The sequence below is a fragment of the Plutella xylostella genome, chromosome 19, assembly GCF_932276165.1.
Source record: "Plutella xylostella chromosome 19, ilPluXylo3.1, whole genome shotgun sequence".
Taxonomy (NCBI): Eukaryota; Metazoa; Arthropoda; class Insecta; order Lepidoptera; family Plutellidae; genus Plutella; species Plutella xylostella.
Genome location: NC_063999.1, coordinates 2,377,197 through 2,401,784, shown reverse-complemented (window position 1 = coordinate 2,401,784; position 24,588 = coordinate 2,377,197). Strand labels below are relative to the sequence as shown.

The following is a 24,588-nucleotide window of genomic DNA, read 5'->3' as shown; positions in this document are numbered from 1 at the left end:
GAAATTTAAAAACACGTAGGTAAGTAACTATTTATTCGGTATCGAATCACGTAAAGTAACATTACTATACTTCATCAGCGCCAATACTCTCTTCATTAGGTTCCGTATTCGTAAGTGCCGGTACTTTAGGTTTAGTTGTTGATTCAGGCAATTCTGGTATATCAATCCCAGCATCTTGAATAAGTTCAAATAATGAAGTCAAGGCACTGGCAATCTGTAAAAAATAACATTATTAAAATATCAAAACATATTTTCCATATAAAAAGCCAAGTAGTTAGCAACAATAAAGAACAAAAGGTATAGGTACCTGAGGGTCTGGTTTTTCATCACGTTCGAGCAACCGAGCCGTAAAAGAAATTTCATCGACAGCTTCTATCAGCCGGCCAGCTCTAGCGTGTCGTCCAGCAAAGTTGAGCCTTATGAGAGAATCATCTGGAGCTAATACTGCAGCACGGGCAAATGCTGCATCAGCTCTACTGTCACCCAAACGTTCCAATGCTATTCCGATTAATAGGACCTAAAATTCAATTAAGATATCGGATCAGAATTTATAAGTCACATTGAACATCTTTAATTTCTGATAAGTAGGTACCTAACTAATATAAATATATTAAATACCGTATATGGCTGAGATGGCTGTAAAGCTGCCGCAGCTGCAAGTCTGCAGAATGCCGAAGTTGGACGCTTGCATATAAGCAAAGCTAAACCAAGATCGTGTGCTACTTTTGCGCTGAGTGGTGCAGCCCACGCTGCTCTTTGTAGACATGTCAGGGCCTGTAAAAAAATATAAGTAAATATGATTTCAATGAAACAAGTGAATACCAACTATAAATACCCATTTAAATATTTAATTCATCGATCTCAATTAATTCATTTTTACACTCACTTACAGCAACAAATTTTCGTTTAGCTAGTAACGCCAACCCTAAGTCAGTGTGCGCAGCAACACACGTGGGATGCGCAGCTAATGCAGATCTCAGCCTTGACAGTGCTGCATCGACGTCTTTGTGCTGCAGCATCATAGCCGCTAGGGCTAACGCAGCTGCATGCTGTGTGGGTTGTTGGGCTAGTGCTGCACCGAGTAATTGAAACGCCCGTTTAGGATCACCAGCACGAAGTCTGAGAGCGCCAGCTGCAGCTAACGTGTCTGCTCCACATGCATATGACCTGAATATGATTTAGTGCTATGAGAGATTGCAAAGCATAAAATATTATACAAATCTATTTTACACCGGTTATTGCAGGTAAAATACATGGCGTAAATTCAATACCTGTTATTTGAGCTAGGTATAGTTAAATAGTTACGATACTTACAAAAGTGTGGAGTAAAAAACCCAAAAAACTTACGCAAGAGACTGATCATACGCGGCGAGGGCTCCAGGGACATCATCGTTTTTTATCAAGAGGCGCGCAAGAAGTGCCCCCGCGCGCTCCCCGCCTCCAGCCTGCACCGCTGATCTCGCCCAATCAACTCCTCGTTGAATCTCACCAAGATTATAAGCGCACTCCGCTAAAGGAACAGAAAAAATAACTACTCCTAAAAATATTACTCTATGCTTTAGCACAAATAGATCTGCTGGCTAAAGACCTATTTAACAACTTCTACTGCTGCATATTTTGAAATTTCATAATAAGTAATTAAGTATGTTGTTTAATATAGGTAGCAGGTAACATTGGCCTGCCTTCAGAAAGTTCACGAATAAAAATACAGAAATTAAAAGAAACACTCACAAAGGGCGCAATAAATGTCTGGGTCTGGGTGTTTGGTAAGTTTTTCTGCTTCCAAGTACGCTTCTAGAGATAGTTGGAATCGTCCCTGCCGATAACTAAAATAGTTAAAAGGTATTAACTATCATGGTTATAAGATATTTTACCATTTTGCCTAAATTTTTTATTTATCAAAAAAATATTAAACTTACAGACATTTGGCTACTTGTTTTAAGGGCTCGGGTTCTTGGGGCTGAAGTCGTAAGCAGCTATGAAATTTTTCCAATGCTTCTTGCAAGCGCCCTGCGTCAGCTAAAACTGAGCCCTGTAATTAGCAAACAAAATCGTATACCTAATTTAAAATTACTAATAATTTATTACAGGTATTGCAAATAGATTTATGGATGAATCATTTATTAGAAAAATTACATAAGTAATTCTACCTTTATGTAATACATTGTTACCTTTATGTAATGAGCAAATCGATGCGTATTTTCAGTTTGTTTCTGCAAATCATCGGCCAACTCCAAGCAAACAGCATGTTCCCCGCGAACATATCGAGCGTGAAGGAGCCAGTTGTGGGAACCACGAACAAATTCTGCATGATTAAGCATATTGTATTAAATTAACTCAAAGCTAGCTCTGATTATAAAAAGGGGATGGAAGAATGTCAAAATCTGCATTATGTTATTTCAGGTTAAATTTAAATAAGTACTTATAATAATCAAAAACGAAGATAACTTTACACATACCATTTTCAGAAAATTTATCGGAAAATATAGAATGTTTTCTCATTTTTACTGTTTATTTGTTTACTAAATTCTTGGACGTGGTTACCATGGTTACCTTCATAATCATGGTAACAATAATATCCTACATACAATTACAACTCTCTTTAGTTGGGGGATTTTAAACTATAATCCTGGTATCCCCACTTTTCCCATTTCCACATTTTCAGTGAAGTGAGATCAAAAACTGGTTTTGTTAACGGAAGTGTAATTTCTTGCAATTTTTTTATTTTAAATTGTTTATTTATTTAACTCATAGATACTCTTTATATTATATTAAATATAACAAATCATTAAAGTTACCAATAGTTTTTTTTATTGTTCTACATTAAATCATTAAAACTGGTTAGACCGTTTGATTAAATAACTTTTAAACGTATGTTGTTGTGATAAAACTGACAGTTATGTTGTCAAATTAATGACAAATCATATTTTCGGTATCGGCCTAAGGTATCGGTAGTTTTTCGATTTAATTTTATTCTCATAAAAAATAATATCTAGTGTCCCACACTGTGAGTTTATTTAGATTTTGGAGTAACAAATTCATAATGGAAGACACGGCAAGACTTGCTGTTGTTGAACAAAACATCGGTGATTTCAAACTGTTTACCGAAACTCTGCTAACACTCAGAGACATAATTCTGGATATATTGGAAGACCCTGAAGATCTGGACTCCAGAACAGTGGAGCCAGAGCTGCTTGAGGATGCACTAAAAACCCAGGCCTTTACTGAATACCTCTCTTACATTGGTTTCAAAATTGTAAGTAAAATAACTTCTTGAAATAATTTCTGAAGAATATTAAAAATAAAAAGTATAAAATCAATCTCAATATGTTTTTTTTTAGTTAGAGTACAATTGATAAGGTGGTAAAATTCTTAGACTTAATTAATATTTTTAGACTTCAGTAATCTTTTTAGTTTTATTTACACTTTTCTATACCTAGGAACCCCAAACTAGAACATATTAAAACAATTTTAAAATTTCAGAAAGGATCCAGCATAGTGTATGAAAATACAACAGTGGCAAAGCTGGAACAAGCTGTTGAGGCTATAGAGAAGAAGCTCCACTACAGTGGAGTGGTGACCATGGTGGCAGAAGCTGACAGTGCAACCCAGACGCCGGCTCCAAAGAAGAAGAGGAAACTTGAACCATCTCACTTCCTGGTAAATTACTCATATCCATAATTATAATTTTTAGTAAGTATTGATTTTTATAAAATACATGAACTGTCTTTTTTTCTTGCCTTTTCTATAAGCTGTTTTCCAACGGGACCAAGAGGTTATAAGGATCATATAGCACTCTAATTTGGTTTTTTATATGGTCTACTTTATAATATATTTGTCCAGCCATTTTAGAGCTGATTCAATACAAACAGGCAATTAGACATTAGTTAAGTTAACCAATAACTACAAATACACATAAGTAACAAACACACTCTATTTTACTCCACAGATAACCTCGAACGAGTTCCTGTGCAGAGTAGAGTTGAACTTCAATGGAGTGCTGATGTATGAAGATGAGGAGCTTCAGCAACTGGCCCGGAGTCACATCCCCCTGGAGACGCTGCAGATACAGGCCATGGAGCGGATGAGGGAACACCAGAGGAAAATTAAAAGTGGTTTGTACTTGACTTAAGTATACAAACACATTGGTATCGATTCTGAAGGGCGCACTTCCTAATTTTAAAATGAGCTAAAATCTCTAAATTTAACTGACAGCGCTAATTTTTGCTATTCTGAAGGCAACGATTTTAACGGCCAACTAAATTTAGAAGGCTCATTTGACGTCTTTAAAATGAGTGTGGCCATGTACTTAAGGATTTTACAATCGAAAATATCGATTAACTTTTTTAACCTTAAAGTACTTCAAATAAATTTAATTATCCTAAATAGTAGTTGAAAATAATTAAAAGAATTAAATACTCTGCATTTATATTGGTTTTCGTGATAATTTTAATTATTTATGTAACATATTCATAATTCATTATTGCAACTGGCAACTCTGACTAGAAAATGCTTCTATGATGTTCTATGGACATTTCCGAGTGATTTAAAAAAATATAATTTAGTAGAGATGGGGTAAGTTGATAAAATAGTGAGAATAATCGAATATAATCGATTATTGCACTAAAATATTTTAAACAATAGTTATTCAGTAAAGTATGTAGGTAATAAGTTCTACATCTATGTGTTATCCACAATATTTAATGTAAGTACTTACTTACTTAAATGTTTAATAGTTGATGATGATGATACGTTATAAATTTAAGTAGATGACTATGTAAGGGATGATATTCATATAAGAATATGAAAAGTATCGAATACTTACAAAAGCACAAATACCTTATCAGTAGGTACTTACTTAAGTATTTCCGATGTGTATGTATTTATATTTACCAAAAACGCATATGATTATAATAAAAGTACCTACCCAGGAATCGATCCAGCATCGATTATTTTTTCATTCAAGCATAGTTCGGAAGCAAGTAACATTGCACTAGGTACATCTCTATGGCGCATTGGCGCATGCGCGCTGGGCTGCAAGAGAGGCGCGCCGCCGTCGGCGCGGCGCCATAACCGCCATATTGAATTTTCCGCCGAAAAGTTTGCCGCTATTTTTTAAAAGTATTTTTGTTAAGTCTTTACAATACAAAACAAACATCTATTATAAATTATTATGTTTGTGTTCGCAATATGCAATTGTAAAATCGATAAGGTGCTTGTGTGCAATTTACGATTTATTTTAGGAAGTTACCTACGTACAATCTTAGGAAATATTTTTATTAGTTGGGCATCTGGTTATTAACTATCTGGTTACTTATGTTTGTATTCTAGTGTTTTCGTTTCTATTATTTAAAGTTTTTTGTAGTTTTTTGTTTGTGATAAGGATAAGCTTATTCTGTCAACTATCCATACAACTTACCTATACTTACTTTATTTTTCAGTGACAACAACAAAGAAAATGAAAAATCAACCACACCCATAAACTAAACATGAAACGCTGGATACAAGATATTCATTCCTCTCCTGGACAACAATACTAAAACGACCATCCGACCACCTAGTTACCTACCTACTAACTAGAAGGATAATGGAAATAAGATACAGAAATGAAATCAAGCATTTGTGTATAAGTATTGGTGTCAGAAAAATTACTTAACTAGTGTGTGTTGTGTGTGTTATTCACCCAAATAAAGTTTTAAGTCCATAAAGTGTATTTCTTCTTTCATAAAAAGTAATAGTATAGTAGTAAGTACCTATATAGTTTCTTAAAGTCAGGCATATTTTTCAGATAAAAGGTAACCTAGGTAGGTATAATTTGTTTTTTCCTGTAACAAAACAGGTAAGTAGTTAAATATTTGAGCTATGTAGAGACCACTTTGAGTAAAATATTCTTACAAGTTGAAAGGGGTAAGTAGAGTTAGATAGGTACACAGGTAGGTGAGTTAAGGTTAAGGCGTTCCTCATGTATGTAGAGCCGGTCCGTTTGGAAGAGGAAAGCTGAGGTGTTAGGGCTAGTGTAATCCTGAAGTAGATCGGTAGGTGTGTTGATTAATTTTTAGACCTAGAACTATAACTTAAGTTGTTTTAAGCAACCCGGTTCATGCCTATCTTGTCAGTAACGCGTTTTTCAGTCATTCAGTCCAAAGATCAGAAATAATAATATGACAAAACAGAGTCACTTTCACATCGTAGTTTCGCAAAAAATAATAAGTTAGCGTCGTTGCAATTAGCTTTACATGCTTAAACAACACATCAGCTCTAAGTTAAATCCATATTTATGCACCTACAACATCAATTTCCCATATATTTCACGATTTTACTTTTAGAATTTTTAGTATAATTTTAACAGGCACCTGTTTAGACCCCTTTTAAATTTAGGAAGAAAGTTGCTAATTTTACGTTGACAGCGCTAAAAATGGCACCTTCAGAATACCAATTCGACCATCTAACCTAAGTTGAATAGTTTTAACGCTGTCAGATTCAAAATTTAAAGTGACGTCTCTAATTTTGGAGATAAACGGTGCCTTCAGAATGCCAAATAAATTTAGAGAGAATGTAAGCGTTTTTTGACAGCGTTAAAATTAGAATGTGCCCTTCAGAATCGATACCATTGTGAGAATAGCTCAACTGTGCTGCCTTATCTAGCAAAGTAAAAGTAAAATTGTGGTTTGTTAGTTCGACAACATACAAAAGGGAATAGCTAGAACTGAAGCTGACTGTACTAATATATAGCAGGTGAAGCAGTCCTATAACCATCCCATTACATGACATAACCTTTCATCCAATGAACTAAAAGACACTTATATAATAATAATCCTCAGGTGCAGTAACCAGCAAAGACATGACATTCGAGATGGCACTGCTACTGGAGCTGGTTGCATGGTTCAAGGGCTCGTTCTTCAGCTGGGTGGACCGGCCGGCGTGCGAGGGCTGCGGGGGCGTCCCCGAGCACGCCGGGGATCTCCTCATGAAGACACCTAAAGAGCTTTGCAGGGTTGAGGTGAGACGGACATAAGATACAAAACTGTGGGGGGTTACGGCACTGATTGCAAAAGAGCGCCTAACTTTTGAATGGATGAACCGATTTTGATAAAACCACCTGTCCATCAAAATAATTCATCTCGGAGCTACATAGTCACAAACAAAATCACAAAATAATCTATGCGAAGCTATGTAATGTAAGTTCGCCGACTTTTGGAGGTCTTTGGGAAAGTGTAAAAAGTACTAAATATCATTTGCGAAGTAGTACAGAGTCACCAACTAACCTATGATTCCTATGAACAGTTGAATACTGTGTTAGTCGGGATAGAATTGATGAATTTATCGATACCCTTTCTTTTCATCCAGGTCTACAAATGCCCATCCTGCGGCACAGAAACCAAATTCCCGCGTCACAACTCCTTACGAGCACTGCTGAAGACCCGCCGCGGCCGCTGCGGCGAGTGGGCCAGCTGCTTCCTGCTGCTGTGCCGCTCGCTCGGCTACGAGGCCCGCCGCGTGTATGACGTCACAGACCACGTGTGGGCCGAGGTGGGACCACTACAGTACACTATGGTTATTGATCAGGCCCGAGGGCGTCCCACGCTGCTAAGGTCGTGGTCTCCAATTTGCAGATTTTAAGAGCTGTGTCGCCTGAATTTCCTAACTTTATATTATTTATTTATTTTTACATATTTTGAAATTGTCGGATCACTAACAACTATTTATTAGGTACTTACTAGCCACCTACTATTATAGAAACAGCGATTCATATGATTCACAGTTAATCATAAAACCTATGAGGTTATAAAGTTGACAATCCTGAAAGCTTCTCTTGATAAAACTTTACCGTGCTATTACACGATAAAATAAATCCGTATTATACCTAAACGTAATGAGAATCTAATTGCAGGTATTCGACTTTGACTCCGACAAGTGGATCCACGTAGACCCGTGTGAAGCCAAAGTGAACGCACCTTTAATTTATGAGCACGGCTGGAAGAAGAAACTGTCCTATGTCCTCGCATTCAGCTGTGATGACCTACAGGATGTTACTTGGAGGTAGGATGGATTTTACAGGGTGTTGATAAAGTGATATATGTAGTAAGCTGAAAAGGGGTTACGCAGAGGGTCGTTAAGGACATATTTTGCTTTACGACATAGATTTCGTGAAATACCTAAATTCTAAAAATCTTTGATCTGTGGTGTTATCAAACTAAGTTCATCCATTCTAAAATTCTGTTGATTTAAGTATCATGAATCATTCATTCTCATCTGAGTTACGATATGTATGTCGTAGGCATCTGGTTGAATCTCCTGTTTGATTGAATCCAATGAACGGGCTAGCGGTTCAATCAAACAGGAGATTAAACCAGATGCCTGCGACATGTATACTGTATTCATTCTTATTTGGCGAAAAAGGTAAACAAACTTTGTGTGTCTTTTTAATAAAAATCTTATTAAACAAATAAACTACGGCCAAAATACATGGTTTATTTACGAAATCATATATTTTTGCTTGTAAGTATTTCATTCATTATGTTTAATTTTATAACTTAGTTTTTAAATTAATTCAAATAAAAAGACACTCCAAGATTGCTCAAAATCTACGAGAAGTATATAGTTACGTTATATTTGCAAAAGTTTTTGTGTAAAGATTATTACTATTCCTTCGACTATTAAATTATTCTTTCAGATACACAACCAACCACAAGGAAGTATTACGCCGGCGGAACCGTTGCACGGAACAGCAACTTATGGCCGCGATCTTCAAGTTGAGAGAAGAGCGACAGCAGCAGCTGTCCCCCGCTAGGAGGAAGTACCTCGCCAAACGGGCTGTGAAAGAGCTGGTGGAACTTATGGTGGAGAGGTAATAATCAGTTTATAATAAGCTATGTGTGTAGAAGAACTGAAAAACGTTGGGAGACCGACGACTTTAGATAGGATTATAACTAGATAGGTAGTGGCTGAACCAGGAAGGCTCATTGAGATGATGATTCTTCTAAGTCCAAGATAAAAATTATATTATAATAAACACGTTATCGTACACAAAATAGACAGATTATACTACGCTTACAAAGGCCACAATGATCACAATAGACGGTGGAATTTCACCAAACGCAAAACGTATTATTTAGTCGCCTGTCAGTTAAAAACCTAAAGTTAACGGGCCTATTAAACAAACCTGCTAAAATCGACCAATAAAAATGGCGTAACCCTAAATTTCAAATTCAATCTTTTCCAGACAGCCATCAGACTACGAGAGCGAAGGTCGCATATCCGGATCCGTGCAATGGCGGCAGCAAAGAGCCGAGATTGGCGACAAAAGCCATGTCTTCGAGCTGCAACAGCCAGCCCAGTACAGCATCAGATACTTCGCCGCTCAAGACAAGTATGAAGTGGATATGGACAGAGTCAGGGTCAAGGATATCAGCGGTTGGCAGAACGGAGTGTTTAATTGTGAAAAAATGTTTAGGAAGGAAGAGAAGGATTGGAAAATGGTGTATTTGGCTAGAGAAGGTTAGTCGTGGTTTTTTATTATTGGTTTTCCACCATTCACCGTTTTTCTTTTTAATCAAAATATCGTGGGATCCATGAGTTTCCCAACCAACTTTTTATCTTTATCCCGGCTAATACAGAATATAATTTTGTTTCGTTTTTTATGTTCCATTGTTTAGTCTGTCACAGGGAAGTTCCTCCATATTTGCTGTGTTATTTAGTTAGATTTTCCAAAGTTTTTTTTTAATTTCATTCCAGAAGGTGCACCATCAGGGTCCGTTTCGTGGCGGATCTCCACTTCAACTGGCGTGATCCGTTCACTGACGGTCTCGGCCAGTACGAAGCTCTACGAGACTGGAGCCGTGAGCTGGACGCTTCGATGTGGTGATGAAGATGCGGTTCCCGTTGAGATTACAGGTATGTAAAGACAGTTTTTTAATCTTAGTTACTAAATTGACAGATTCTGGACGGTTCATCAACAGTCGATTGTTCCGCCAGCGCCATTACCTTAGGCCTTGGTCTCCTATTTACGCCGTAGGTCGCGTCCAGCGTCACGCCGTAGGCCGCGTCACGATGCTCACTATAGAAATGTACTGATGCGGTCTCCCTCACACGCCGACGTTTGGCGCGTAGATGTATGAGCATCGCGACGCGGCCTACGGCGGTGACATTTGACGCGACCTACGGAGTAAATAGGAGACCCGGGCCTAAGTGACGTATCGTTCTAGCGGGACGCTCGACTGTTTAAGTAAGGTCTTCGCACATTATAACAATTTCAAAAATGATTATAAAGTAGTGTACAACGCCTACGCATCGTACACTAAATGTCATTTTTTGAAATTAAACCTTGAAGATATGAAACAGGGCTTAAATATCAATGTCTAGCATAGAGTGGAGTCGCCGGTGAGTTGTTATAATGTGCGAAGACCTTTATGAAATTTTAATAATACAGGCAAAAAGAGTAGACTAAGCCAAAAGGGGGTGACTCAGGGGGTCATTATTGAACAAAATTTTGAAAATTAACGAAAAATAATTCATTGAAACTTTGTTGGTCATGTGACTTTTTACTATGAAGTAACGTAACGGCACCAGTAATGGACACCTTAAGGATTTTTTACAAATGATTTGCCTGTATTATTAAAATTTGTATTATTTTTTGGCTGAAACTAACATCCCACTACCTACCACCTATAACTAACAATCATTCACAAATTCCAGCCACCCCCACAACATTCACCACGTCCTGCCGGCTGGCAACACTGACGGCCACGCTGTCGGGCGGGCGCGGCGACGTGGGCTGGCAACACTCGCAGCTGTTCCGGCAGGCGCTAACCGATGACGCCGCCGCCATGGAGATACAGGCCGTGATCGAGGAGACCAAGGATTAGGTAGATAGGGTTGAGGATACTGCGGCCGCTACACGGGTTCGTTATCGACTTGTTTAATGCACCGTATTTAATTTTATGGCTAATCGAGATATACTGACGTTTATCTACGATAACTTACCCGTGTAGCGGCAGCTGGGCTGATGTGCAATTTGTAAGGTTTTGATTATGTATGTAGTTGATGGTAAACTTTACCAGATTGATCGTGGTGGAGAAGAAATGTCGAAGAAATTTCGACGGCTCTGTTATGCTCCCATAATATAAAATAATTATTTGGTACCTCATTAGCCATTTTGTCATTTTAAAACGAATTATGATTTACTTACCATGTATTATGGCGCTAATTTATAATGAGACCGATGCACGATGGTGAACATTCCAAGTAGGTACATACTAATCTAAATATTTATATTTTCCTTTTATTCCTATCATGAAAATTTTGACTAAATCTATGCAATCAGCACAATACACAGAAGAAAAGGCAATGTTTTTGTAAAATGTAATAAATGTACCTAGTTGATTTTCCTTTTTTTTTGACAATATTTTATTACTTATTAATATCTGCTTAGATAAAGTGTAGATTCAATCAAATGTATGTTCCTTCTGTAATTTATGTAATATTTAAGAAGCTATTTATTGCAAAATGTGATGACGTGAATATCGTCTGAAATAAAATACCTACTATAAGTCAATTGAGTTGGTTATTTGGAGTTTCATAAAATGAATAATATGTACCTACTAAGTTCATAGAAATTCTGACCATATACCCAAACAGGCCATGGATTGGAATCCGCAAGGAAAGAGAAAGCGTGTCCGTCCCAAGCAGACCTGGCGTCGCACGGTAGTGGACGACGCGAAAAAGATCGGGAAGTCTTGGGAGTGAAATCAAACGCGAAGCTCAAGACAGGTTGCGATGGAGAGTCACTGTGGACGCCCTCTGCCCCATCCAGGGGACATAGGATACTAAGTCAAATAAGTAAGTTCATAGATACTACACATTCTACTATGCACACTGATTTCTGATGAGAATTTGCATAACAAATAGGTTACAGGGAAAGTCAAGTGCTGGTATAAAATATTTTATTGGCATAAATTCAATAAAATTGTATTGGAATCAAATAAGAATCTGAAATAATTTTTCAAGTGAAATCAGACAGGCCTTTTTACTCTACCCCATAAGTTCATAAGGTCCCCTGCGGTGATTAAAAAATAAGGTGTGTTTCACTGATTGATTAAACTGCTAAATTGTTTTGTAAGTACCTATCTATAATTAGGTACAATTCAGAGATTCACAAGATATGGTAAGTATACCTACCAATTCAAAATACATTTTCAGACTTCATCATATATAAAATTAACAGGTCCTTATACATTAAATTCAATCGACTAGGGTAAGTAGGGTTACAGTAAGCCTAGTCAATTCCGTGATTATATCAATTTTATATGTACAAGTTGTACAACATCAAAGTATTGTATATTGTAAAAAAGATTAACCACAATAACATGAAAGGACATGCCTTTGTTAAGTAATATGAGATTATAAAACACAAATATGCTCACTATTCAATAGTGTTCATATAATACACACTCACTCACTCACCCCCCTGCAGAAAGTAATCTCGCATTTCCTGTACCTTAACTGTTCCCCCCTGAATGCACTCCAGAATAGCCAGGAGCAGCCGAGTCACCTTGTGTTTTGCTGCAAATTCCAACAGTTCACACGCATTCTCAGCTGTTAGAGAGCTCACCAATTTGTCAACGCATTTCTGTTCCAAATCTGGCATCATGTAGTACGAACCTAAAAGTAAGAGCTGCTCAAGTCCCGTACTGTCTGGCAGTTTGTACAGGTATACATAGTCCTTGAGGTGTTGCAGAGTGGTCCGGGAGGTCCCTGGCACCTCAACATGGCCCTCGGTGGTCTCTCTCCATGTGCCACCGAGCATGCGCCGCAGCACCGGGCTTGATGCAGCTAACACTGCCCGGTGAATGTGCACAGAACCATCTTCGCCTCTTAACTCAAAATCAGTCAGCTCTGTGTCTTCATGAAGAGACGAGAATGAGCCGGCCCGTGGTACAACGTCCATGGTCACTTTAATATCAAAGCTGTATTGCTGCCTCTTGTTTTCATGTATCAAATGCCAAGTGCCGTCGTCACTGACAAATGTCTTATTAGTAATGCCTAGTTCTGCGCTTGAAAATTTGATAGTGTATGTGAGATCATCGGCAGGACGGTACTTCATGAATTTGATGAAGATGAGGTTGTTGTAGACATTAGTGTGGCCGTTGTTGACCTGGGCGGCTATTGCCTTCACCTGGAGTACTGCAGAGCCGCTGATCACATATTCCTGGCTCGTTCTTGTAGCGAATGGTGTGTTGTAGTTTGTTATGCCGAGTTTCAGTTGAAGTAAGTTGCCGCACTGGACCAAATCTTTGACTTCCATGCTGAAATGTGAATGTTCGACTGTAACTACATACATTTTTACTGTGAGGGAGAGGATTAACTAGTAGCTAGTTGTAGTACAAATAAATAAGTTAGGTACCTATTATAATTAATACAATAGGACAAAATGTTTGCTACTTACCTCTGCGTTTTATTTCTAAGTTTGTTGGTAAGTATTGCGTTTACGTTGGTTATAGGTAAAAGAAGACAAAGATTCATTTATTAATATGTTTTATGTTAACTATTTAAGTATTATTTCATACCCATAAAAGTTCCTATTTACAAATTTCTCTTTGATTTCTTAAATTTCTTTGTTGTCTCTGTGTTTGTTGTATTTTGATTGATTTTGATTTTATATTTTTTTAATATTAGGTGCTTTTACTTCACAGATGAGATCTTGTGTTTTATTCCACTGCCCGTCTTACTATCTGTAATACTGGCTGTGTCAGTGTCAGTCAATGTTTATTGTCAATTTGACATGTGTCAAATTGACAGTGACAAATGTGCATATGGGTGGGTGGTGGTGTGCAAATTGAGGTTATTTTAGTTTGTTTTGTATTTTAACTGGAAATTTAAGCAAGAAACATGAAGTTCAAGCAAAAAAAGTCCACTAAAAGTCTTTCGGATAAAATAGCCGATGCTCTCACAGTTAAACCAAGGGCTGACATCGAAGACGACCATGTTTTCGGAACCAAACCAAAAACTTTATCACGTGCAGATTTCTCGTCTTCGGAGAGCGATGACGACAATGTTATTAGTGATTTTCACAAGCGAAACGTAAACTTGTTGAGTGAAATTAGTAAAAAATATGAGGGTAAAGTGGTGTCCCGAAAAGACCTCGAGAAAGAAGACTCGGAAAGTTCCATTGAGGATTCAGACGAAGGTGACCAAGTGACCTCCACACAGTCACCTGTAAAAGGTAATAATGGCCTACAATCTACTGAAAACTCTCAAGAGAGCTCTGGCGAGGACCAATCATCTGAGAACCAAGAAATTACTGATGAATCTGATGAAGATGAGGATGGTGAAAGTGATGATTACAGTATAACAAATATTCGCAAGCAAATGCAGAAATCTAGCGACGAAGAAGGTTCTGGAGACGAAGAAGAAGATGATGATGATGACGACAATGAAGGTTACGACATCAGTCAAATGGAAGAGCCAATGGAGGAGCCAATAGAGCATTTCAAAAAGCAAAATGTTTCGGAAGAAGCAAAAAAGGGTGCTTGTGTCCGGAACCAGCTGCTGCTGTGGGAGGGTCTACTGGAGATGAGGATCCACCTGCAGCGCTGCATCAACACCGCCAACCAGATGCCGATGCCCGACACATACACCGAGTTAATGAAGAACCAGCAATTTGCAGACGAAGCTTATGTCACTAAAGCTAATGTTTCATCTGCTCTTGACAAGTGAGTTACTTAATAGTTTGACGTCAAAGGTTTTTCTAACTAAAAATGAGAGTTGCTTGTAACTATTTTTGAGAGAGGCCTACACAATTATGCATATTATTATGATTATGAATATTATAAGTTGCTGATGATGATGTTAGCTAGCAGCTAAGCATTCATCACTTGTCCCCTGAAAGATTAAGCAACAAATATTGCACACTATAACTTAATTAAAATATACTTTTCTATAATTTCAGGATGCTAACTCTGCAGAGCATGCTACTAAAAAGTTTCCCTGAAACAAAAAACATTGGTCCAGATACCAAATTGCAGAAACAGGAAACGGCTAAATCCACTGAAAGTGATGAAGAAATACCCAGTGATACAGAAGATGAAGAAATCCCAAGCGACACGGAGGAAGATGAAGTTGCTGAAGAGAAGAAATCAAAACCTAAAGTCCCATCAAGTACCAAGAAACGGAAGCTAGAAGACTATGAAAATGAAATATCAAAATGTCATAAAGCATTCAAGACATTCAGGGATTCTACTATTCAAAAATGGAATGAGAAGACCAGGGTGGCCACCGCTGCCAACTTAAAGAATGCACCGACCAACACCATCCTGCAACAGATATCTTACATCCTGTCTGACAGAAACAAACTCATCAGACGCACTCAGTTGAAGCGCTCAGAATACAATATTGTTGGCTACAAACACCAACCTAAAGACCAAGAAGACAAGGTTGAGAACGGTGACATCAACCCAGTCACTCGAGACAGGAGAGAGGCAGATGAATATATACCTGAGATATTTGACGACAATGACTTCTACCACCAGTTATTACGGGAGCTTATTGAGTGCAAGTCAGCTGATATATCTGATCCTGTGCAGCTGAGCCGGCAATGGATCGCCTTGCAGCAAATGAGGAGTAAAATGAAACGAAAAGTGGATACAAAAGCTACTAAGGGAAGAAAGATCAAATATGTAGTGCATAATCAATTGGTGAACTATATGGCTCCCGAGAAATGTACATCGTGGACAGACGAGGCCACAAATGAGTTGTACAGCTCTTTGTTTGGCAAATTATTTGAATACAATAATGTGGGGCTCAATGCAAATCTGGAGAATGGAAAATAAATTATTGTAAATATTAAATTGTTACTATGGTTTTTATTTGACTACATAATGGGCACTAGCAACTGTCACGAACAAAAAAGTTCTATTAACTGGGACTTATCTGCACCCCCAACGGGACCTAAGGCGCTCCGCTCACTGCTAGAGTTGAGGCGGCCTATGCCTAGATACCTACCCAACTTTTTATTATATTCATATTCAATTTATTATGCTTGCCTTATTACCCCATTCTACCATTAGAACTGAGTAAAATAACTATTTAGGTACTTAATTACTTAGTTATATCTTAATATCTGAAATTTCTAATAAATTAGCTTTATTTTTTTATACCTATGGTACGGTTAATTCTCGGACATACATACGTTTCCCTGAATCCACCCCAGGGTGAATTTTCTAGGGTAACAGACCGGATAATAACCGCTCGAATTCCGGTGAAGTTAGTTTGAAACTTTATTATTCGGGAAAACGTTGAATAAACGCATGAACGCAAAAATAGACTTGTCTTTTAAACAGCTTCATATTATCCACATTTTTTCCCAGAAGAGTAAAGCAACAAATAAATTGCATCTGTTCACCGGACCGCAGCTTATGGTATTTGTGATACAGTGTGGCGGCACTCCTACACATACTTAGTAATAATAATATACTTATACTTACCTATGTTCCTAGAATATGAGGGGTCACTATGTAGTTAAATCGTTGAAAGAACTTATACAGTGAGATAGAGCGCATGATTTGTGCAGCGCTCCGAAGCTTCGGATAAACACAACTGTAGCGCTAACCACGACTCTATGCTCGTTCGTTCGTTCGTCGATTTACTGCCAGGGGGTCTAGTAGGTACACTGGTATACAGGTTTGACAGTTTGGCGAATACTATAAAAGTTTAGGTTTTCTCGCATACTAAGTGGCGCCTCTTGCGGAAACTATCATGAAACTTTTGATAGATAATGTATGCAGATGACATGAGAAAACGTAAACTTTTTTAGTTTTAAAAATAACAAATCCCGTACTAGAGTCCCAGTTTCAATAACTCGACCTACCGATGACTGGCAGTTAGAGAGTGACCCCCAACAGCCCCGCTTTCCCGCCCACTATTAGGGTCAATTCAGACGTACCACAACCACACCACAGCCACAACCACACCACAACCACGCGGTGTGGTCGGGCGTATATTTTGTATTGACAATGAATAATCCAATTCACACGTGCCACATTTTGTCGCTGCGACGTGGTGTGGTTGTGGTACGTGTGAATTGACGCTTAGAATAAATCAGGAGGGTCACACTAGCTTATGATATGTATTACGAGGTTTAGGCCTAATTTCACACCATTCGGTTAGGTTAAAAATACCTCGGTTTGGTTACATTTTGGACCGTTAAGGTTAGTGAGTGTCCCACCATGCTAAATCACGGGGTTAACTCCCTTGATCGGGTGATAAACTTGATTGCTGCTGTGGGGTTCCGCTAAGACTTGGTTAAGACCGGTAACCAGGCAACGGGTTGTTTACTTGTCACTCATTCTGTCAAGATTCAAGATGGAAAAATGAACAGAGCCTTTGATAAACAATATACGAACCAGATGTTGTGTGACATAAAAAATTAAGCGAAATACTGTCTGGGTTTTATATAATGTCAAACCGAGATAAAAGTTTAAATTTAATGTCCTAACCTAACTTGGAACCGCAATATAGAAACACAAATTGATGGCCCTACCTGGAAATCGAACCCGGGATCCCTGGGTGATGAAGCTGAGCTTCTACCACTAGACCACAGAGGTAGATTCAAGAAGTTAAACCTAATGACTTAATGAGAACTATTGAATTAAGTAAAAAATCTACTAACAAAATATTTTAAAATAAGACCTTACTTAGAAATTGATATGTTATTTCCCGAGAAGTTTCTTTTGCACCGACACTCCATCTTGTTCGTTGTATTGTTTTTCAAAGGGCATGGCGTAATAATATTATTTTCAATGACGGATGTCAAAAAACAACCTCTGTAGAAATAGTAACCATGGCAACCTCAAAACCAAAAAGTTTGGTTGTTTGAGGTTGTTTGAAATCACAGAGACATAGACAACAAATTTCAATGAATATGACAGAATATTGAGTGAAGTGTGAGGGAAATGAGTGAATGATACACATAATGCTGGATTTATGAATGGTCTGTTAGATTTTCGTCGTGGGACTCATCCAGTTAACAAGGGTAATAATCCTTAAACGCGTCGTCAGCAAATCCGTTATTGAGACTGTAACTAACAGAATCATGAGAAACCAGCGGGGTTATTTTCTATCTCGTTGATAACTCTCTTCACCGTGATCTTACTGTCAAAAAGCAAATTTTGACACTATTCGTATTGTGTATGTTCGGTTGGGGTCGAATAATGACGTCATAGTTGGTATGGGCTTCAATACCCACCGGCCGCCATCTTGTTAAAATTTTGTATGCGAATATTTTATCGAAACCCGAGATTGGTATTTTGTATCGGATAGTTGGAATCATAAGTACTAATTTGGGTTGGCCAACCGTCTTGTCTTGGGCAACTAGTAAATAGTAGCTTTTAAACCATAGAGTCACCATAGAATGTAGAAAATAACGTTTTTTTTTAATTGTAACGCTGAAGTCTTCTTGTTCTTATGATCTTGAACAAAATAATATTTCTTTGATGTTTGTTTTGTGAATCTTGCAAATTTTTGGTCTTCTATAATTAGTAAATAGTAAGTACCTAATTAGTTAGGAGGAAATTATTTCAGTAGGTATTTGTTTTTTTTCAGTAAGTATAGGTACCTAACTGTTGTTTTAAAATTGGTTTCAGGGGACTCTGGTTATGCTCTACGGCCATGGATGTTAACACCTATCCTCTATGCAGCTGTAGGATCCCCAGAAGAACACTACACTGATCTACATTGCCGTGTCAGAAATACTGTGGAGCGGTGCATTGGGGCCCTTAAAACACGCTGGAGATGTTTGCTGGCACACCGTGTGCTTCACTATGAGCCCACCAAAGCTGCGAAAATAGTAAATGACTGCTGTGTACTACACAATATAGCAAATGCACACAATATACCAGTGACGACAACTTGCCTGCTGCTGGTAACATTCGGGTGCAGCATATTGGTAACGTGGCTTATGGTGCTGCTGATGCAGATGCAGGGCGCATGAGGGCCAACCTTGTCCAAAGGCTGTGAATTCAAGTGTCAAGGAACTAAAATAACCTGACTGATAGGCTGATTTTTGCTGTATATGTATAATTTTGTAATAAAAAACTCAATTTATATTAATGGCTTTTATTTTTGATTTTAAATCACATAACTTCCTATCACATTTTGCTTCTACCAGTCTTACTATAATCATTATTAAAATAATTTTTCTACTTTAACCTTTATGTTATGATTGCACATTGTCACTTTACATGTGAATGCCCGTCAGAATTTTTTACCAGTTTTTGTAACTCCAGACCCAATTGAATATAATTCATATAGGTATTTGTAATGCTGCACTGTCCCATAGCCAACGTGCTGATTGTATGCCTAGTGGGCCGGGAGGGTACCGGCCAACAGCAAGCTCTTTATGTCTTTCAACGAACTCCAACAAAATGTCCATTTGTCGATCTGAGACTTTTCTTAAAGGCGCCATCCTGGAAATAAAATACAATATTAATGTCCTATTCAATCTTTTTTCTTGGCACATGATTTGCCCCACAAAAATATTACTAACAAGCACAACCTGCACAAATGTGAAGATTATTTAATGGCTCAGTGATCAATCTACTTTTAATAACTGAGTTCCCAGTACCAAGTGTTAGATCTCAATCATCGACTTATATTACTAGCGTATCGTACTAGAAATCATTGATCTCAATGCTTTTATTAAGAACAATAAATGTTCATTTTTCACGACTTCGTAAAAATTTCCCATATTTCGTTCTGTGTATGACTAAGTTTAAAATTTTAATAGTAATACGTTAATTATGTACTTACCTTAGATATAATGAACAATTAAAACACAGGATTCAGGTAATTATAAAAAAACACACACCAAAATCAATCTCTGTTTTGGATGGTCCCTTGTAGTTTGTTTTGACAATCATTTGACAATAGCTTCCAGTATCGCCATTTTTCTAAATAATGCGGAAAATTAAAGATTTGATAAATACAGTAGTCGTAGTTTGAAGTGAAATGAAGTTTTCATTTAGTCGGCTAACCAAATCACAGAATATTTTCACAAAAATTTTGCAACCTCTAGTGTATCGATAAATCTCATACCCACTATTCGTTCAGTGATCATGACCGAGATAGCCGATGCCAAAAGATGGTCAGAAACCCATCATAGATTTATACGGTTGGAAATCGCGAGTCCATGACACCCGAGATAGAAAATAGACCAGCAGGTCTTATAAACATAATGTGAGAGAATATCGTTGTTTCTAAACGTTTCTCTAAATACTGATTGGATGACAGGTATGGAACGAATGAATTGTTCGTTTTGTGTAAAGCTAGAGCTAGAGTGCATATCGACGGTGGAAAGGCAAAATGGTTTAAGCGCCATGACATAAAATGTTCACCAGAGCGATTTACAGTTTGAAATTTTCGAAAAAAAATCATATCTCTGTAATTATTCTAGCTATGGCTTTGAAAATTAAAATACGTTAAATTGAAATAGTTTTCTATGTTATTCTGTATATAAAATGAATGTACATATTCTATTTACTGAAATAAGGGACATAAGACATAGGCATCTGAAATCTCAGTCAGGTAAAATTGGCTTAAACGACATTAACATTTTAATTAAATACAAGTAAAAACAATTTAAACACCAAGGAGATTTAACCATCACACCAGGATAATGTTTTATAATAATTTATGTTACTTTAAACATTCCATAAGAATGAATTAACCGCCAGACTAAGGCAATTTATATCTAAGATGAATGACTTAAAGAATAAATGAACTTATAATTGGACCTCAGAACTCGAGAACGGTTGAACCGATTTTGGTCTAGAAACATTTGTGGAAGTCCAGGGAAGGTATAAAAGGTAAGAAGGGTAGGGTAGGGTAGGGTAGGGTAGGGTAGGGTAGGGTAGGGTAGGGTAGGGTAGGGTAAGAAGCGGTACCTGCGGGCCAGCTAGATTGAAAACAAAAAATTCATAATATCTCACCAAGTCGAGCAAAGAAGCGGCATGGCCGTACCTTTTCTCGAAGCATTATTTTATTATAAACTTTATTAACATATTGTTCACCGCGAAATCACTTTGAGATTGAGATCCAAGTGATCAGCAGGTTTACTTATTCATTAATTAATAATCATAATCCAACCGACATTTCTTCGTCCGTCTCTATGCCACCATTCTGTCACCGCCTTTGTCCACCTTCCGTCCTGCCTTCGAGCCAAGTTTCCTGCCGACTCCCATTTCAGTTCCGTGACCTGCATACCGACGTCGAAGACTTTTGTCTTTTGGTGATTTACCACGCTGGGAATACGGTCTGTAAGCGAAATTCTTAACATGGATCGCTCCATAGCTCTCTGTGCAACTCTGATTCGGTGCACAGTTTCCTTGGTCAGCGTCCATGTATCGGCACCGTATGTTAGTGTGGGCAAGACACATAAGCAATTATCAATCCATAAGCAGCGTCGCTCGCTTTAAACTATCTGTTAGATTCATACAAGATACGCTAGATTTGATAAGCAAGCGACGATGCTTTAGGATTGTTAATGGCTAAGTTTTAGTGGTGGTAACCCCAAAGGACTATCACAATGTGAGTTGGGTCTCACCCGACAGCCGGACCGAGAACCAAATCGACCGACGATTAGTCGAAAATGGAGACACTTCTGGATGTTAGGAATAAGAGGGTTTCTGATGTCAATAGTGATCACCACTTAGTCGATGGAAAAATGTGCTTGAAGATAGCGGGAGTTTAGGAGCAGGCCACAAGATCTGCCAAAGGTGTCGTGTAAATAAGCTGCAGGACCCACAAGTTAGAAGAAAACTTAGTATCCAGATCGGCAACAACTGGCATCAAAGACGTGTTGTTAAAAATTTGCGAAGAAATAATAAGGCACAAGGAACACTTAAAGAATGAATGGATGTCTAAAGAAACATGGGATATGATCAACCATCAAGGAAGACTTAACGTCGAACTAGACGACCATTCTAAAGAAGCACTTGCGTACGAGTATTTTCTTTGTGAACTTAATATCAAACAAAATTTATAAAAGGACAAACGCTGCTAGGGGTAACCCTATATCCAGCGATGGTCTCATCGGCTGCCATAGGAAACATGAAGGATCTATACAAAGCATCTTGAAGAACATTGCAACAAAACCCAGGATATCTCCTTGTTACTATGAAAGATTGACTTTCAAGATGGTATGGCCACATTGCCGAAGTTTTTAATGATCCTAACCACCACCTGGGGAGTTGGATGCAGATGCAAATATACCAGGAGCATCTTGTATCTTGATGCATAATCGTAATCATTATGATTAATAAAATCGGCAGGTCTTACAGGCTAGTCAGAGGCCTTCGGGTGGCTTGAAAACGTCTGACAGTTGGGTAGCCCACTTACCCGAAAACTCTCTCAGCACAAGATTGCTTGTGTTGGGGCCCAATAACCCGCGCTAGGCCAACGTGGTAGACTAGGCCTAAACCATTCCTTCATTGGAAGGAGACCCGTGCTCCAGGAGTGGGGACGTAATGGTTCGTGATGAGATTTATGACTATCCTGCATCTTGACAGAAATTTAAATATCCAACCCCCGAATAAGACGAATTGATACGGACCATACGATCGCTGAAGAGTGGCAAAGTACCAGGGAACGATGGATTTCCTACGGTGGCATAAAAAGCAGGATAGATGGAATATACCAGATATTGCACTCTTTAGCGATGGAGGATGATGAAGTGAAGTTAGAGAAAAGTTAATTTAATTCATGTCCAACTTTTTCCTATAAGGTTTGCTTTTCGTTGAAATACTTTATTCTGAAAATTATGGGATACAAACAGGTCGTGGTACTCGTGGTCACTGGTCTTCTATTTCGTATAATTACCTAACAATTATCAAAATCGATTAAGTTGATCCAGAGATTTGCGCTTGGGAACACATTTTCGGTTAGATTTTTATATAGATAAGAAATCCTGTTTCTGACTAGATTTCGATATAAAATATTTATGAATAAGTTTATTTATGATATATAATTATTATTTTGTATAAAAAGTAATGTCATGTTAATACAATACAAATATTTTACATTAAGAACCATATTGTCATAGAAAAAATATTTTATAAAAAATAAATATTTGGTTGAATCCTTTTAGAGAAACGTTAAAATTCCCTACTTGCATAGAAACAGCAATTTAGGCGAAAGGATCCAAGTGCATATTTATAACTCAATAAATATTAATTATAGCAACACTATTATTTAGAACCTGTGCAAAGAGTAATATAATAGATATCATAATTTAATGTAGTTATCGGTGATATAATCAAAAAATATTTACAGTTTTATACTGGCGAACGAATCTGAGTTTGTACCTACGTAATTACGCTGCGCACGCGGCGCCAACTGTCGCATAGACGCACGTCCTCTCCCAATGAACGTCCCGGCGGGGTGCTGAAGCGACACCTTTCCAACCGGTCCTATTTATATTATTGGCGTTTTCACACAATATCCTTCTGGATATAACAGCTTAAACACCATAGACCGCTTCATTGCGATTCTTTTGAATTGTTTTATATCACTTATATCAATTATCTACAAATCGCAAAAAGCTGCTTAAGTGCCAATTGTACCACTAAACAGATTTAGGTAAAGTTGTATTAACCGCCAAACGCCGCGAGTAAGGCTGACTGGTAAAATGGTTTAAGTGCCAGTATGGCTTCAAATTACAAAATTGTAAAATGTATTAAGTGATTTTATGTTATTTTTGACCAGAAGGCATTTTGTTTTATATCAATTACGCAATCAGGTAGGTCGCTTAAGTAACTAATGATACAAATTCACATTAGTTCAAAATGAATTAAGTCACAATGTTTTACTGTTTTAGTGAGGGTACAATGTTTTATATAACTTTAGTTTTGATCAAGTATGTTTGAACATACAAATGAATAAAAAAGTGGCTCTTAATACAAGAAAAAAGTACTAAGATTTCCAAAATCACCGTTGTCTTAAGCGCCAAAAAGTGCTCAGATCGAAACGAGACCCGCACCATTCGAAAGAGAAAAATCAGGCGATTCCAACGGTATATATAACTCATATTCGCCAAAAGTGGCGGATAATACATTTTGCCTTTCCACCGTCGATATTAACATTATGCTAGAGTAACCCTTCAAGAAATGCGCTTTTATGCATGAAGAATATGTTCTAAAATACCTACTTGACATGGTAAAATAAGAATCTGTAGGAACCCACAATACCACTACCATTTAACTTCTTATTTTCTATGCCTAAGTATTTAAGCGTAAGTAGAGTTCCATGTCATCGATACCAACTTCTCCAGGTGTGGACGGGCCAGCGTAGAACAGCTGATGCGCTTGGCAAAGAATAAAGATGAGTATGAAGAGCTGACCGTCAACCTCAGTAGTGGAGAGGCACTAGAAGAAGAAGAGTCCCATGCACATAACGTTGACAAATTTTCCCGTGTCATTTTTCTTACTGACCCACGACGCTACAAAGATAAAGGCCTTGAAATCTGCAAGCTGAAGTGGCAGTGGGGCAGCCATAGCATAGCCTAACTACATACATGCTACATGCTCACGACTGTAATCC

The 24,588-nt window shown here is 37.8% G+C and overlaps 4 protein-coding genes and 2 long non-coding RNA genes across 7 annotated transcripts; 3 read left to right on the top strand and 3 right to left on the bottom strand.

The window, feature by feature from the left end:
- Nucleotides 1-14: 14 nt before the first annotated feature.
- Nucleotides 15-2,762, bottom strand: LOC105380369 (Bardet-Biedl syndrome 4 protein). Its single transcript, XM_011549898.3, has 9 exons — nucleotides 2,460-2,762; nucleotides 2,172-2,305; nucleotides 1,920-2,032; nucleotides 1,732-1,826; nucleotides 1,348-1,510; nucleotides 891-1,167; nucleotides 619-774; nucleotides 308-517; nucleotides 15-214 (listed from the first exon to the last, which is right to left on the bottom strand). Exons 1-9 carry the CDS (start codon nucleotides 2,500-2,502, stop codon nucleotides 65-67), a joined length of 1,341 nt encoding a protein of 446 aa, XP_011548200.3. The 5' UTR covers nucleotides 2,503-2,762; the 3' UTR covers nucleotides 15-64.
- A 153-nt stretch (nucleotides 2,763-2,915) lies between these two features.
- Nucleotides 2,916-11,554, top strand: LOC105380342 (peptide-N(4)-(N-acetyl-beta-glucosaminyl)asparagine amidase). The gene is made up of 10 exons (XM_048627592.1): nucleotides 2,916-3,256; nucleotides 3,484-3,660; nucleotides 3,950-4,115; nucleotides 6,822-7,000; nucleotides 7,348-7,530; nucleotides 7,892-8,040; nucleotides 8,675-8,848; nucleotides 9,224-9,498; nucleotides 9,736-9,894; nucleotides 10,696-11,554. Exons 1-10 carry the CDS (start codon nucleotides 3,044-3,046, stop codon nucleotides 10,863-10,865), a joined length of 1,845 nt encoding a protein of 614 aa, XP_048483549.1. The 5' UTR covers nucleotides 2,916-3,043; the 3' UTR covers nucleotides 10,866-11,554.
- A 373-nt stretch (nucleotides 11,555-11,927) lies between these two features.
- On the bottom strand, nucleotides 11,928-13,653 carry LOC105380341 (speckle-type POZ protein). Of its 2 annotated transcripts, none has more exons than XM_011549870.3 (2): nucleotides 13,566-13,653; nucleotides 11,928-13,304 (listed from the first exon to the last, which is right to left on the bottom strand). In XM_011549870.3, exon 2 carries the CDS (start codon nucleotides 13,301-13,303, stop codon nucleotides 12,455-12,457), a length of 849 nt encoding a protein of 282 aa, XP_011548172.3. In that variant the 5' UTR covers nucleotide 13,304; nucleotides 13,566-13,653; the 3' UTR covers nucleotides 11,928-12,454. The 2 variants fall into 2 exon arrangements, with proteins under 2 accessions (XP_011548172.3, XP_011548171.3); XM_011549869.3 differs by having other exon boundaries at nucleotides 13,445-13,651.
- A 131-nt stretch (nucleotides 13,654-13,784) lies between these two features.
- LOC105380340 (protein AATF) lies at nucleotides 13,785-15,851 on the top strand. Its single transcript, XM_038105935.2, has 2 exons — nucleotides 13,785-14,711; nucleotides 14,948-15,851. Exons 1-2 carry the CDS (start codon nucleotides 13,888-13,890, stop codon nucleotides 15,825-15,827), a joined length of 1,704 nt encoding a protein of 567 aa, XP_037961863.2. The 5' UTR covers nucleotides 13,785-13,887; the 3' UTR covers nucleotides 15,828-15,851.
- A 2,247-nt stretch (nucleotides 15,852-18,098) lies between these two features.
- LOC125490029 lies at nucleotides 18,099-18,994 on the top strand. Its single transcript, XR_007267402.1, has 2 exons — nucleotides 18,099-18,540; nucleotides 18,639-18,994. It is a non-coding gene; the product is annotated as an uncharacterized LOC125490029 (long non-coding RNA).
- Nucleotides 18,854-19,893, bottom strand: LOC125490028. Its single transcript, XR_007267401.1, has 2 exons — nucleotides 19,804-19,893; nucleotides 18,854-19,460 (listed from the first exon to the last, which is right to left on the bottom strand). It is a non-coding gene; the product is annotated as an uncharacterized LOC125490028 (long non-coding RNA).
- Between the last annotated feature and the right edge of the window lie 4,695 nt (nucleotides 19,894-24,588).

What these genes read in the sequence shown, in the direction of transcription:
- LOC105380340 (XM_038105935.2), top strand. Translation starts at nt 13,888, where the DNA reads ATGAAGTTCAAGCAAAAAAAGTCCACTAAAAGTCTTTCGGATAAAATA. An exon ending in GTTTCATCTGCTCTTGACAA is followed by an intron (nt 14,712 to 14,947) that starts GTGAGTTACTTA and finishes CTATAATTTCAG; the next exon opens with GATGCTAACTCTGCAGAGCA.
- LOC105380342 (XM_048627592.1), top strand. Translation starts at nt 3,044, where the DNA reads ATGGAAGACACGGCAAGACTTGCTGTTGTTGAACAAAACATCGGTGAT. An exon ending in CTTACATTGGTTTCAAAATT is followed by an intron (nt 3,257 to 3,483) that starts GTAAGTAAAATA and finishes TTAAAATTTCAG; the next exon opens with AAAGGATCCAGCATAGTGTA. An exon ending in CAGACCACGTGTGGGCCGAG is followed by an intron (nt 7,531 to 7,891) that starts GTGGGACCACTA and finishes ATCTAATTGCAG; the next exon opens with GTATTCGACTTTGACTCCGA.
- LOC105380341 (XM_011549869.3), bottom strand. Translation starts at nt 13,521, where the DNA reads ATGAATCTTTGTCTTCTTTTACCTATAACCAACGTAAACGCAATACTT. An exon ending in CTTAGAAATAAAACGCAGAG is followed by an intron (nt 13,305 to 13,444) that starts GTAAGTAGCAAA and finishes TTCACATTTCAG; the next exon opens with CATGGAAGTCAAAGATTTGG.
- LOC105380369 (XM_011549898.3), bottom strand. Translation starts at nt 2,502, where the DNA reads ATGAGAAAACATTCTATATTTTCCGATAAATTTTCTGAAAATG. An exon ending in AAACAAGTAGCCAAATGTCT is followed by an intron (nt 1,827 to 1,919) that starts GTAAGTTTAATA and finishes TAACTATTTTAG; the next exon opens with TTATCGGCAGGGACGATTCC. An exon ending in GCGTATGATCAGTCTCTTGC is followed by an intron (nt 1,168 to 1,347) that starts GTAAGTTTTTTG and finishes AATCATATTCAG; the next exon opens with GTCATATGCATGTGGAGCAG.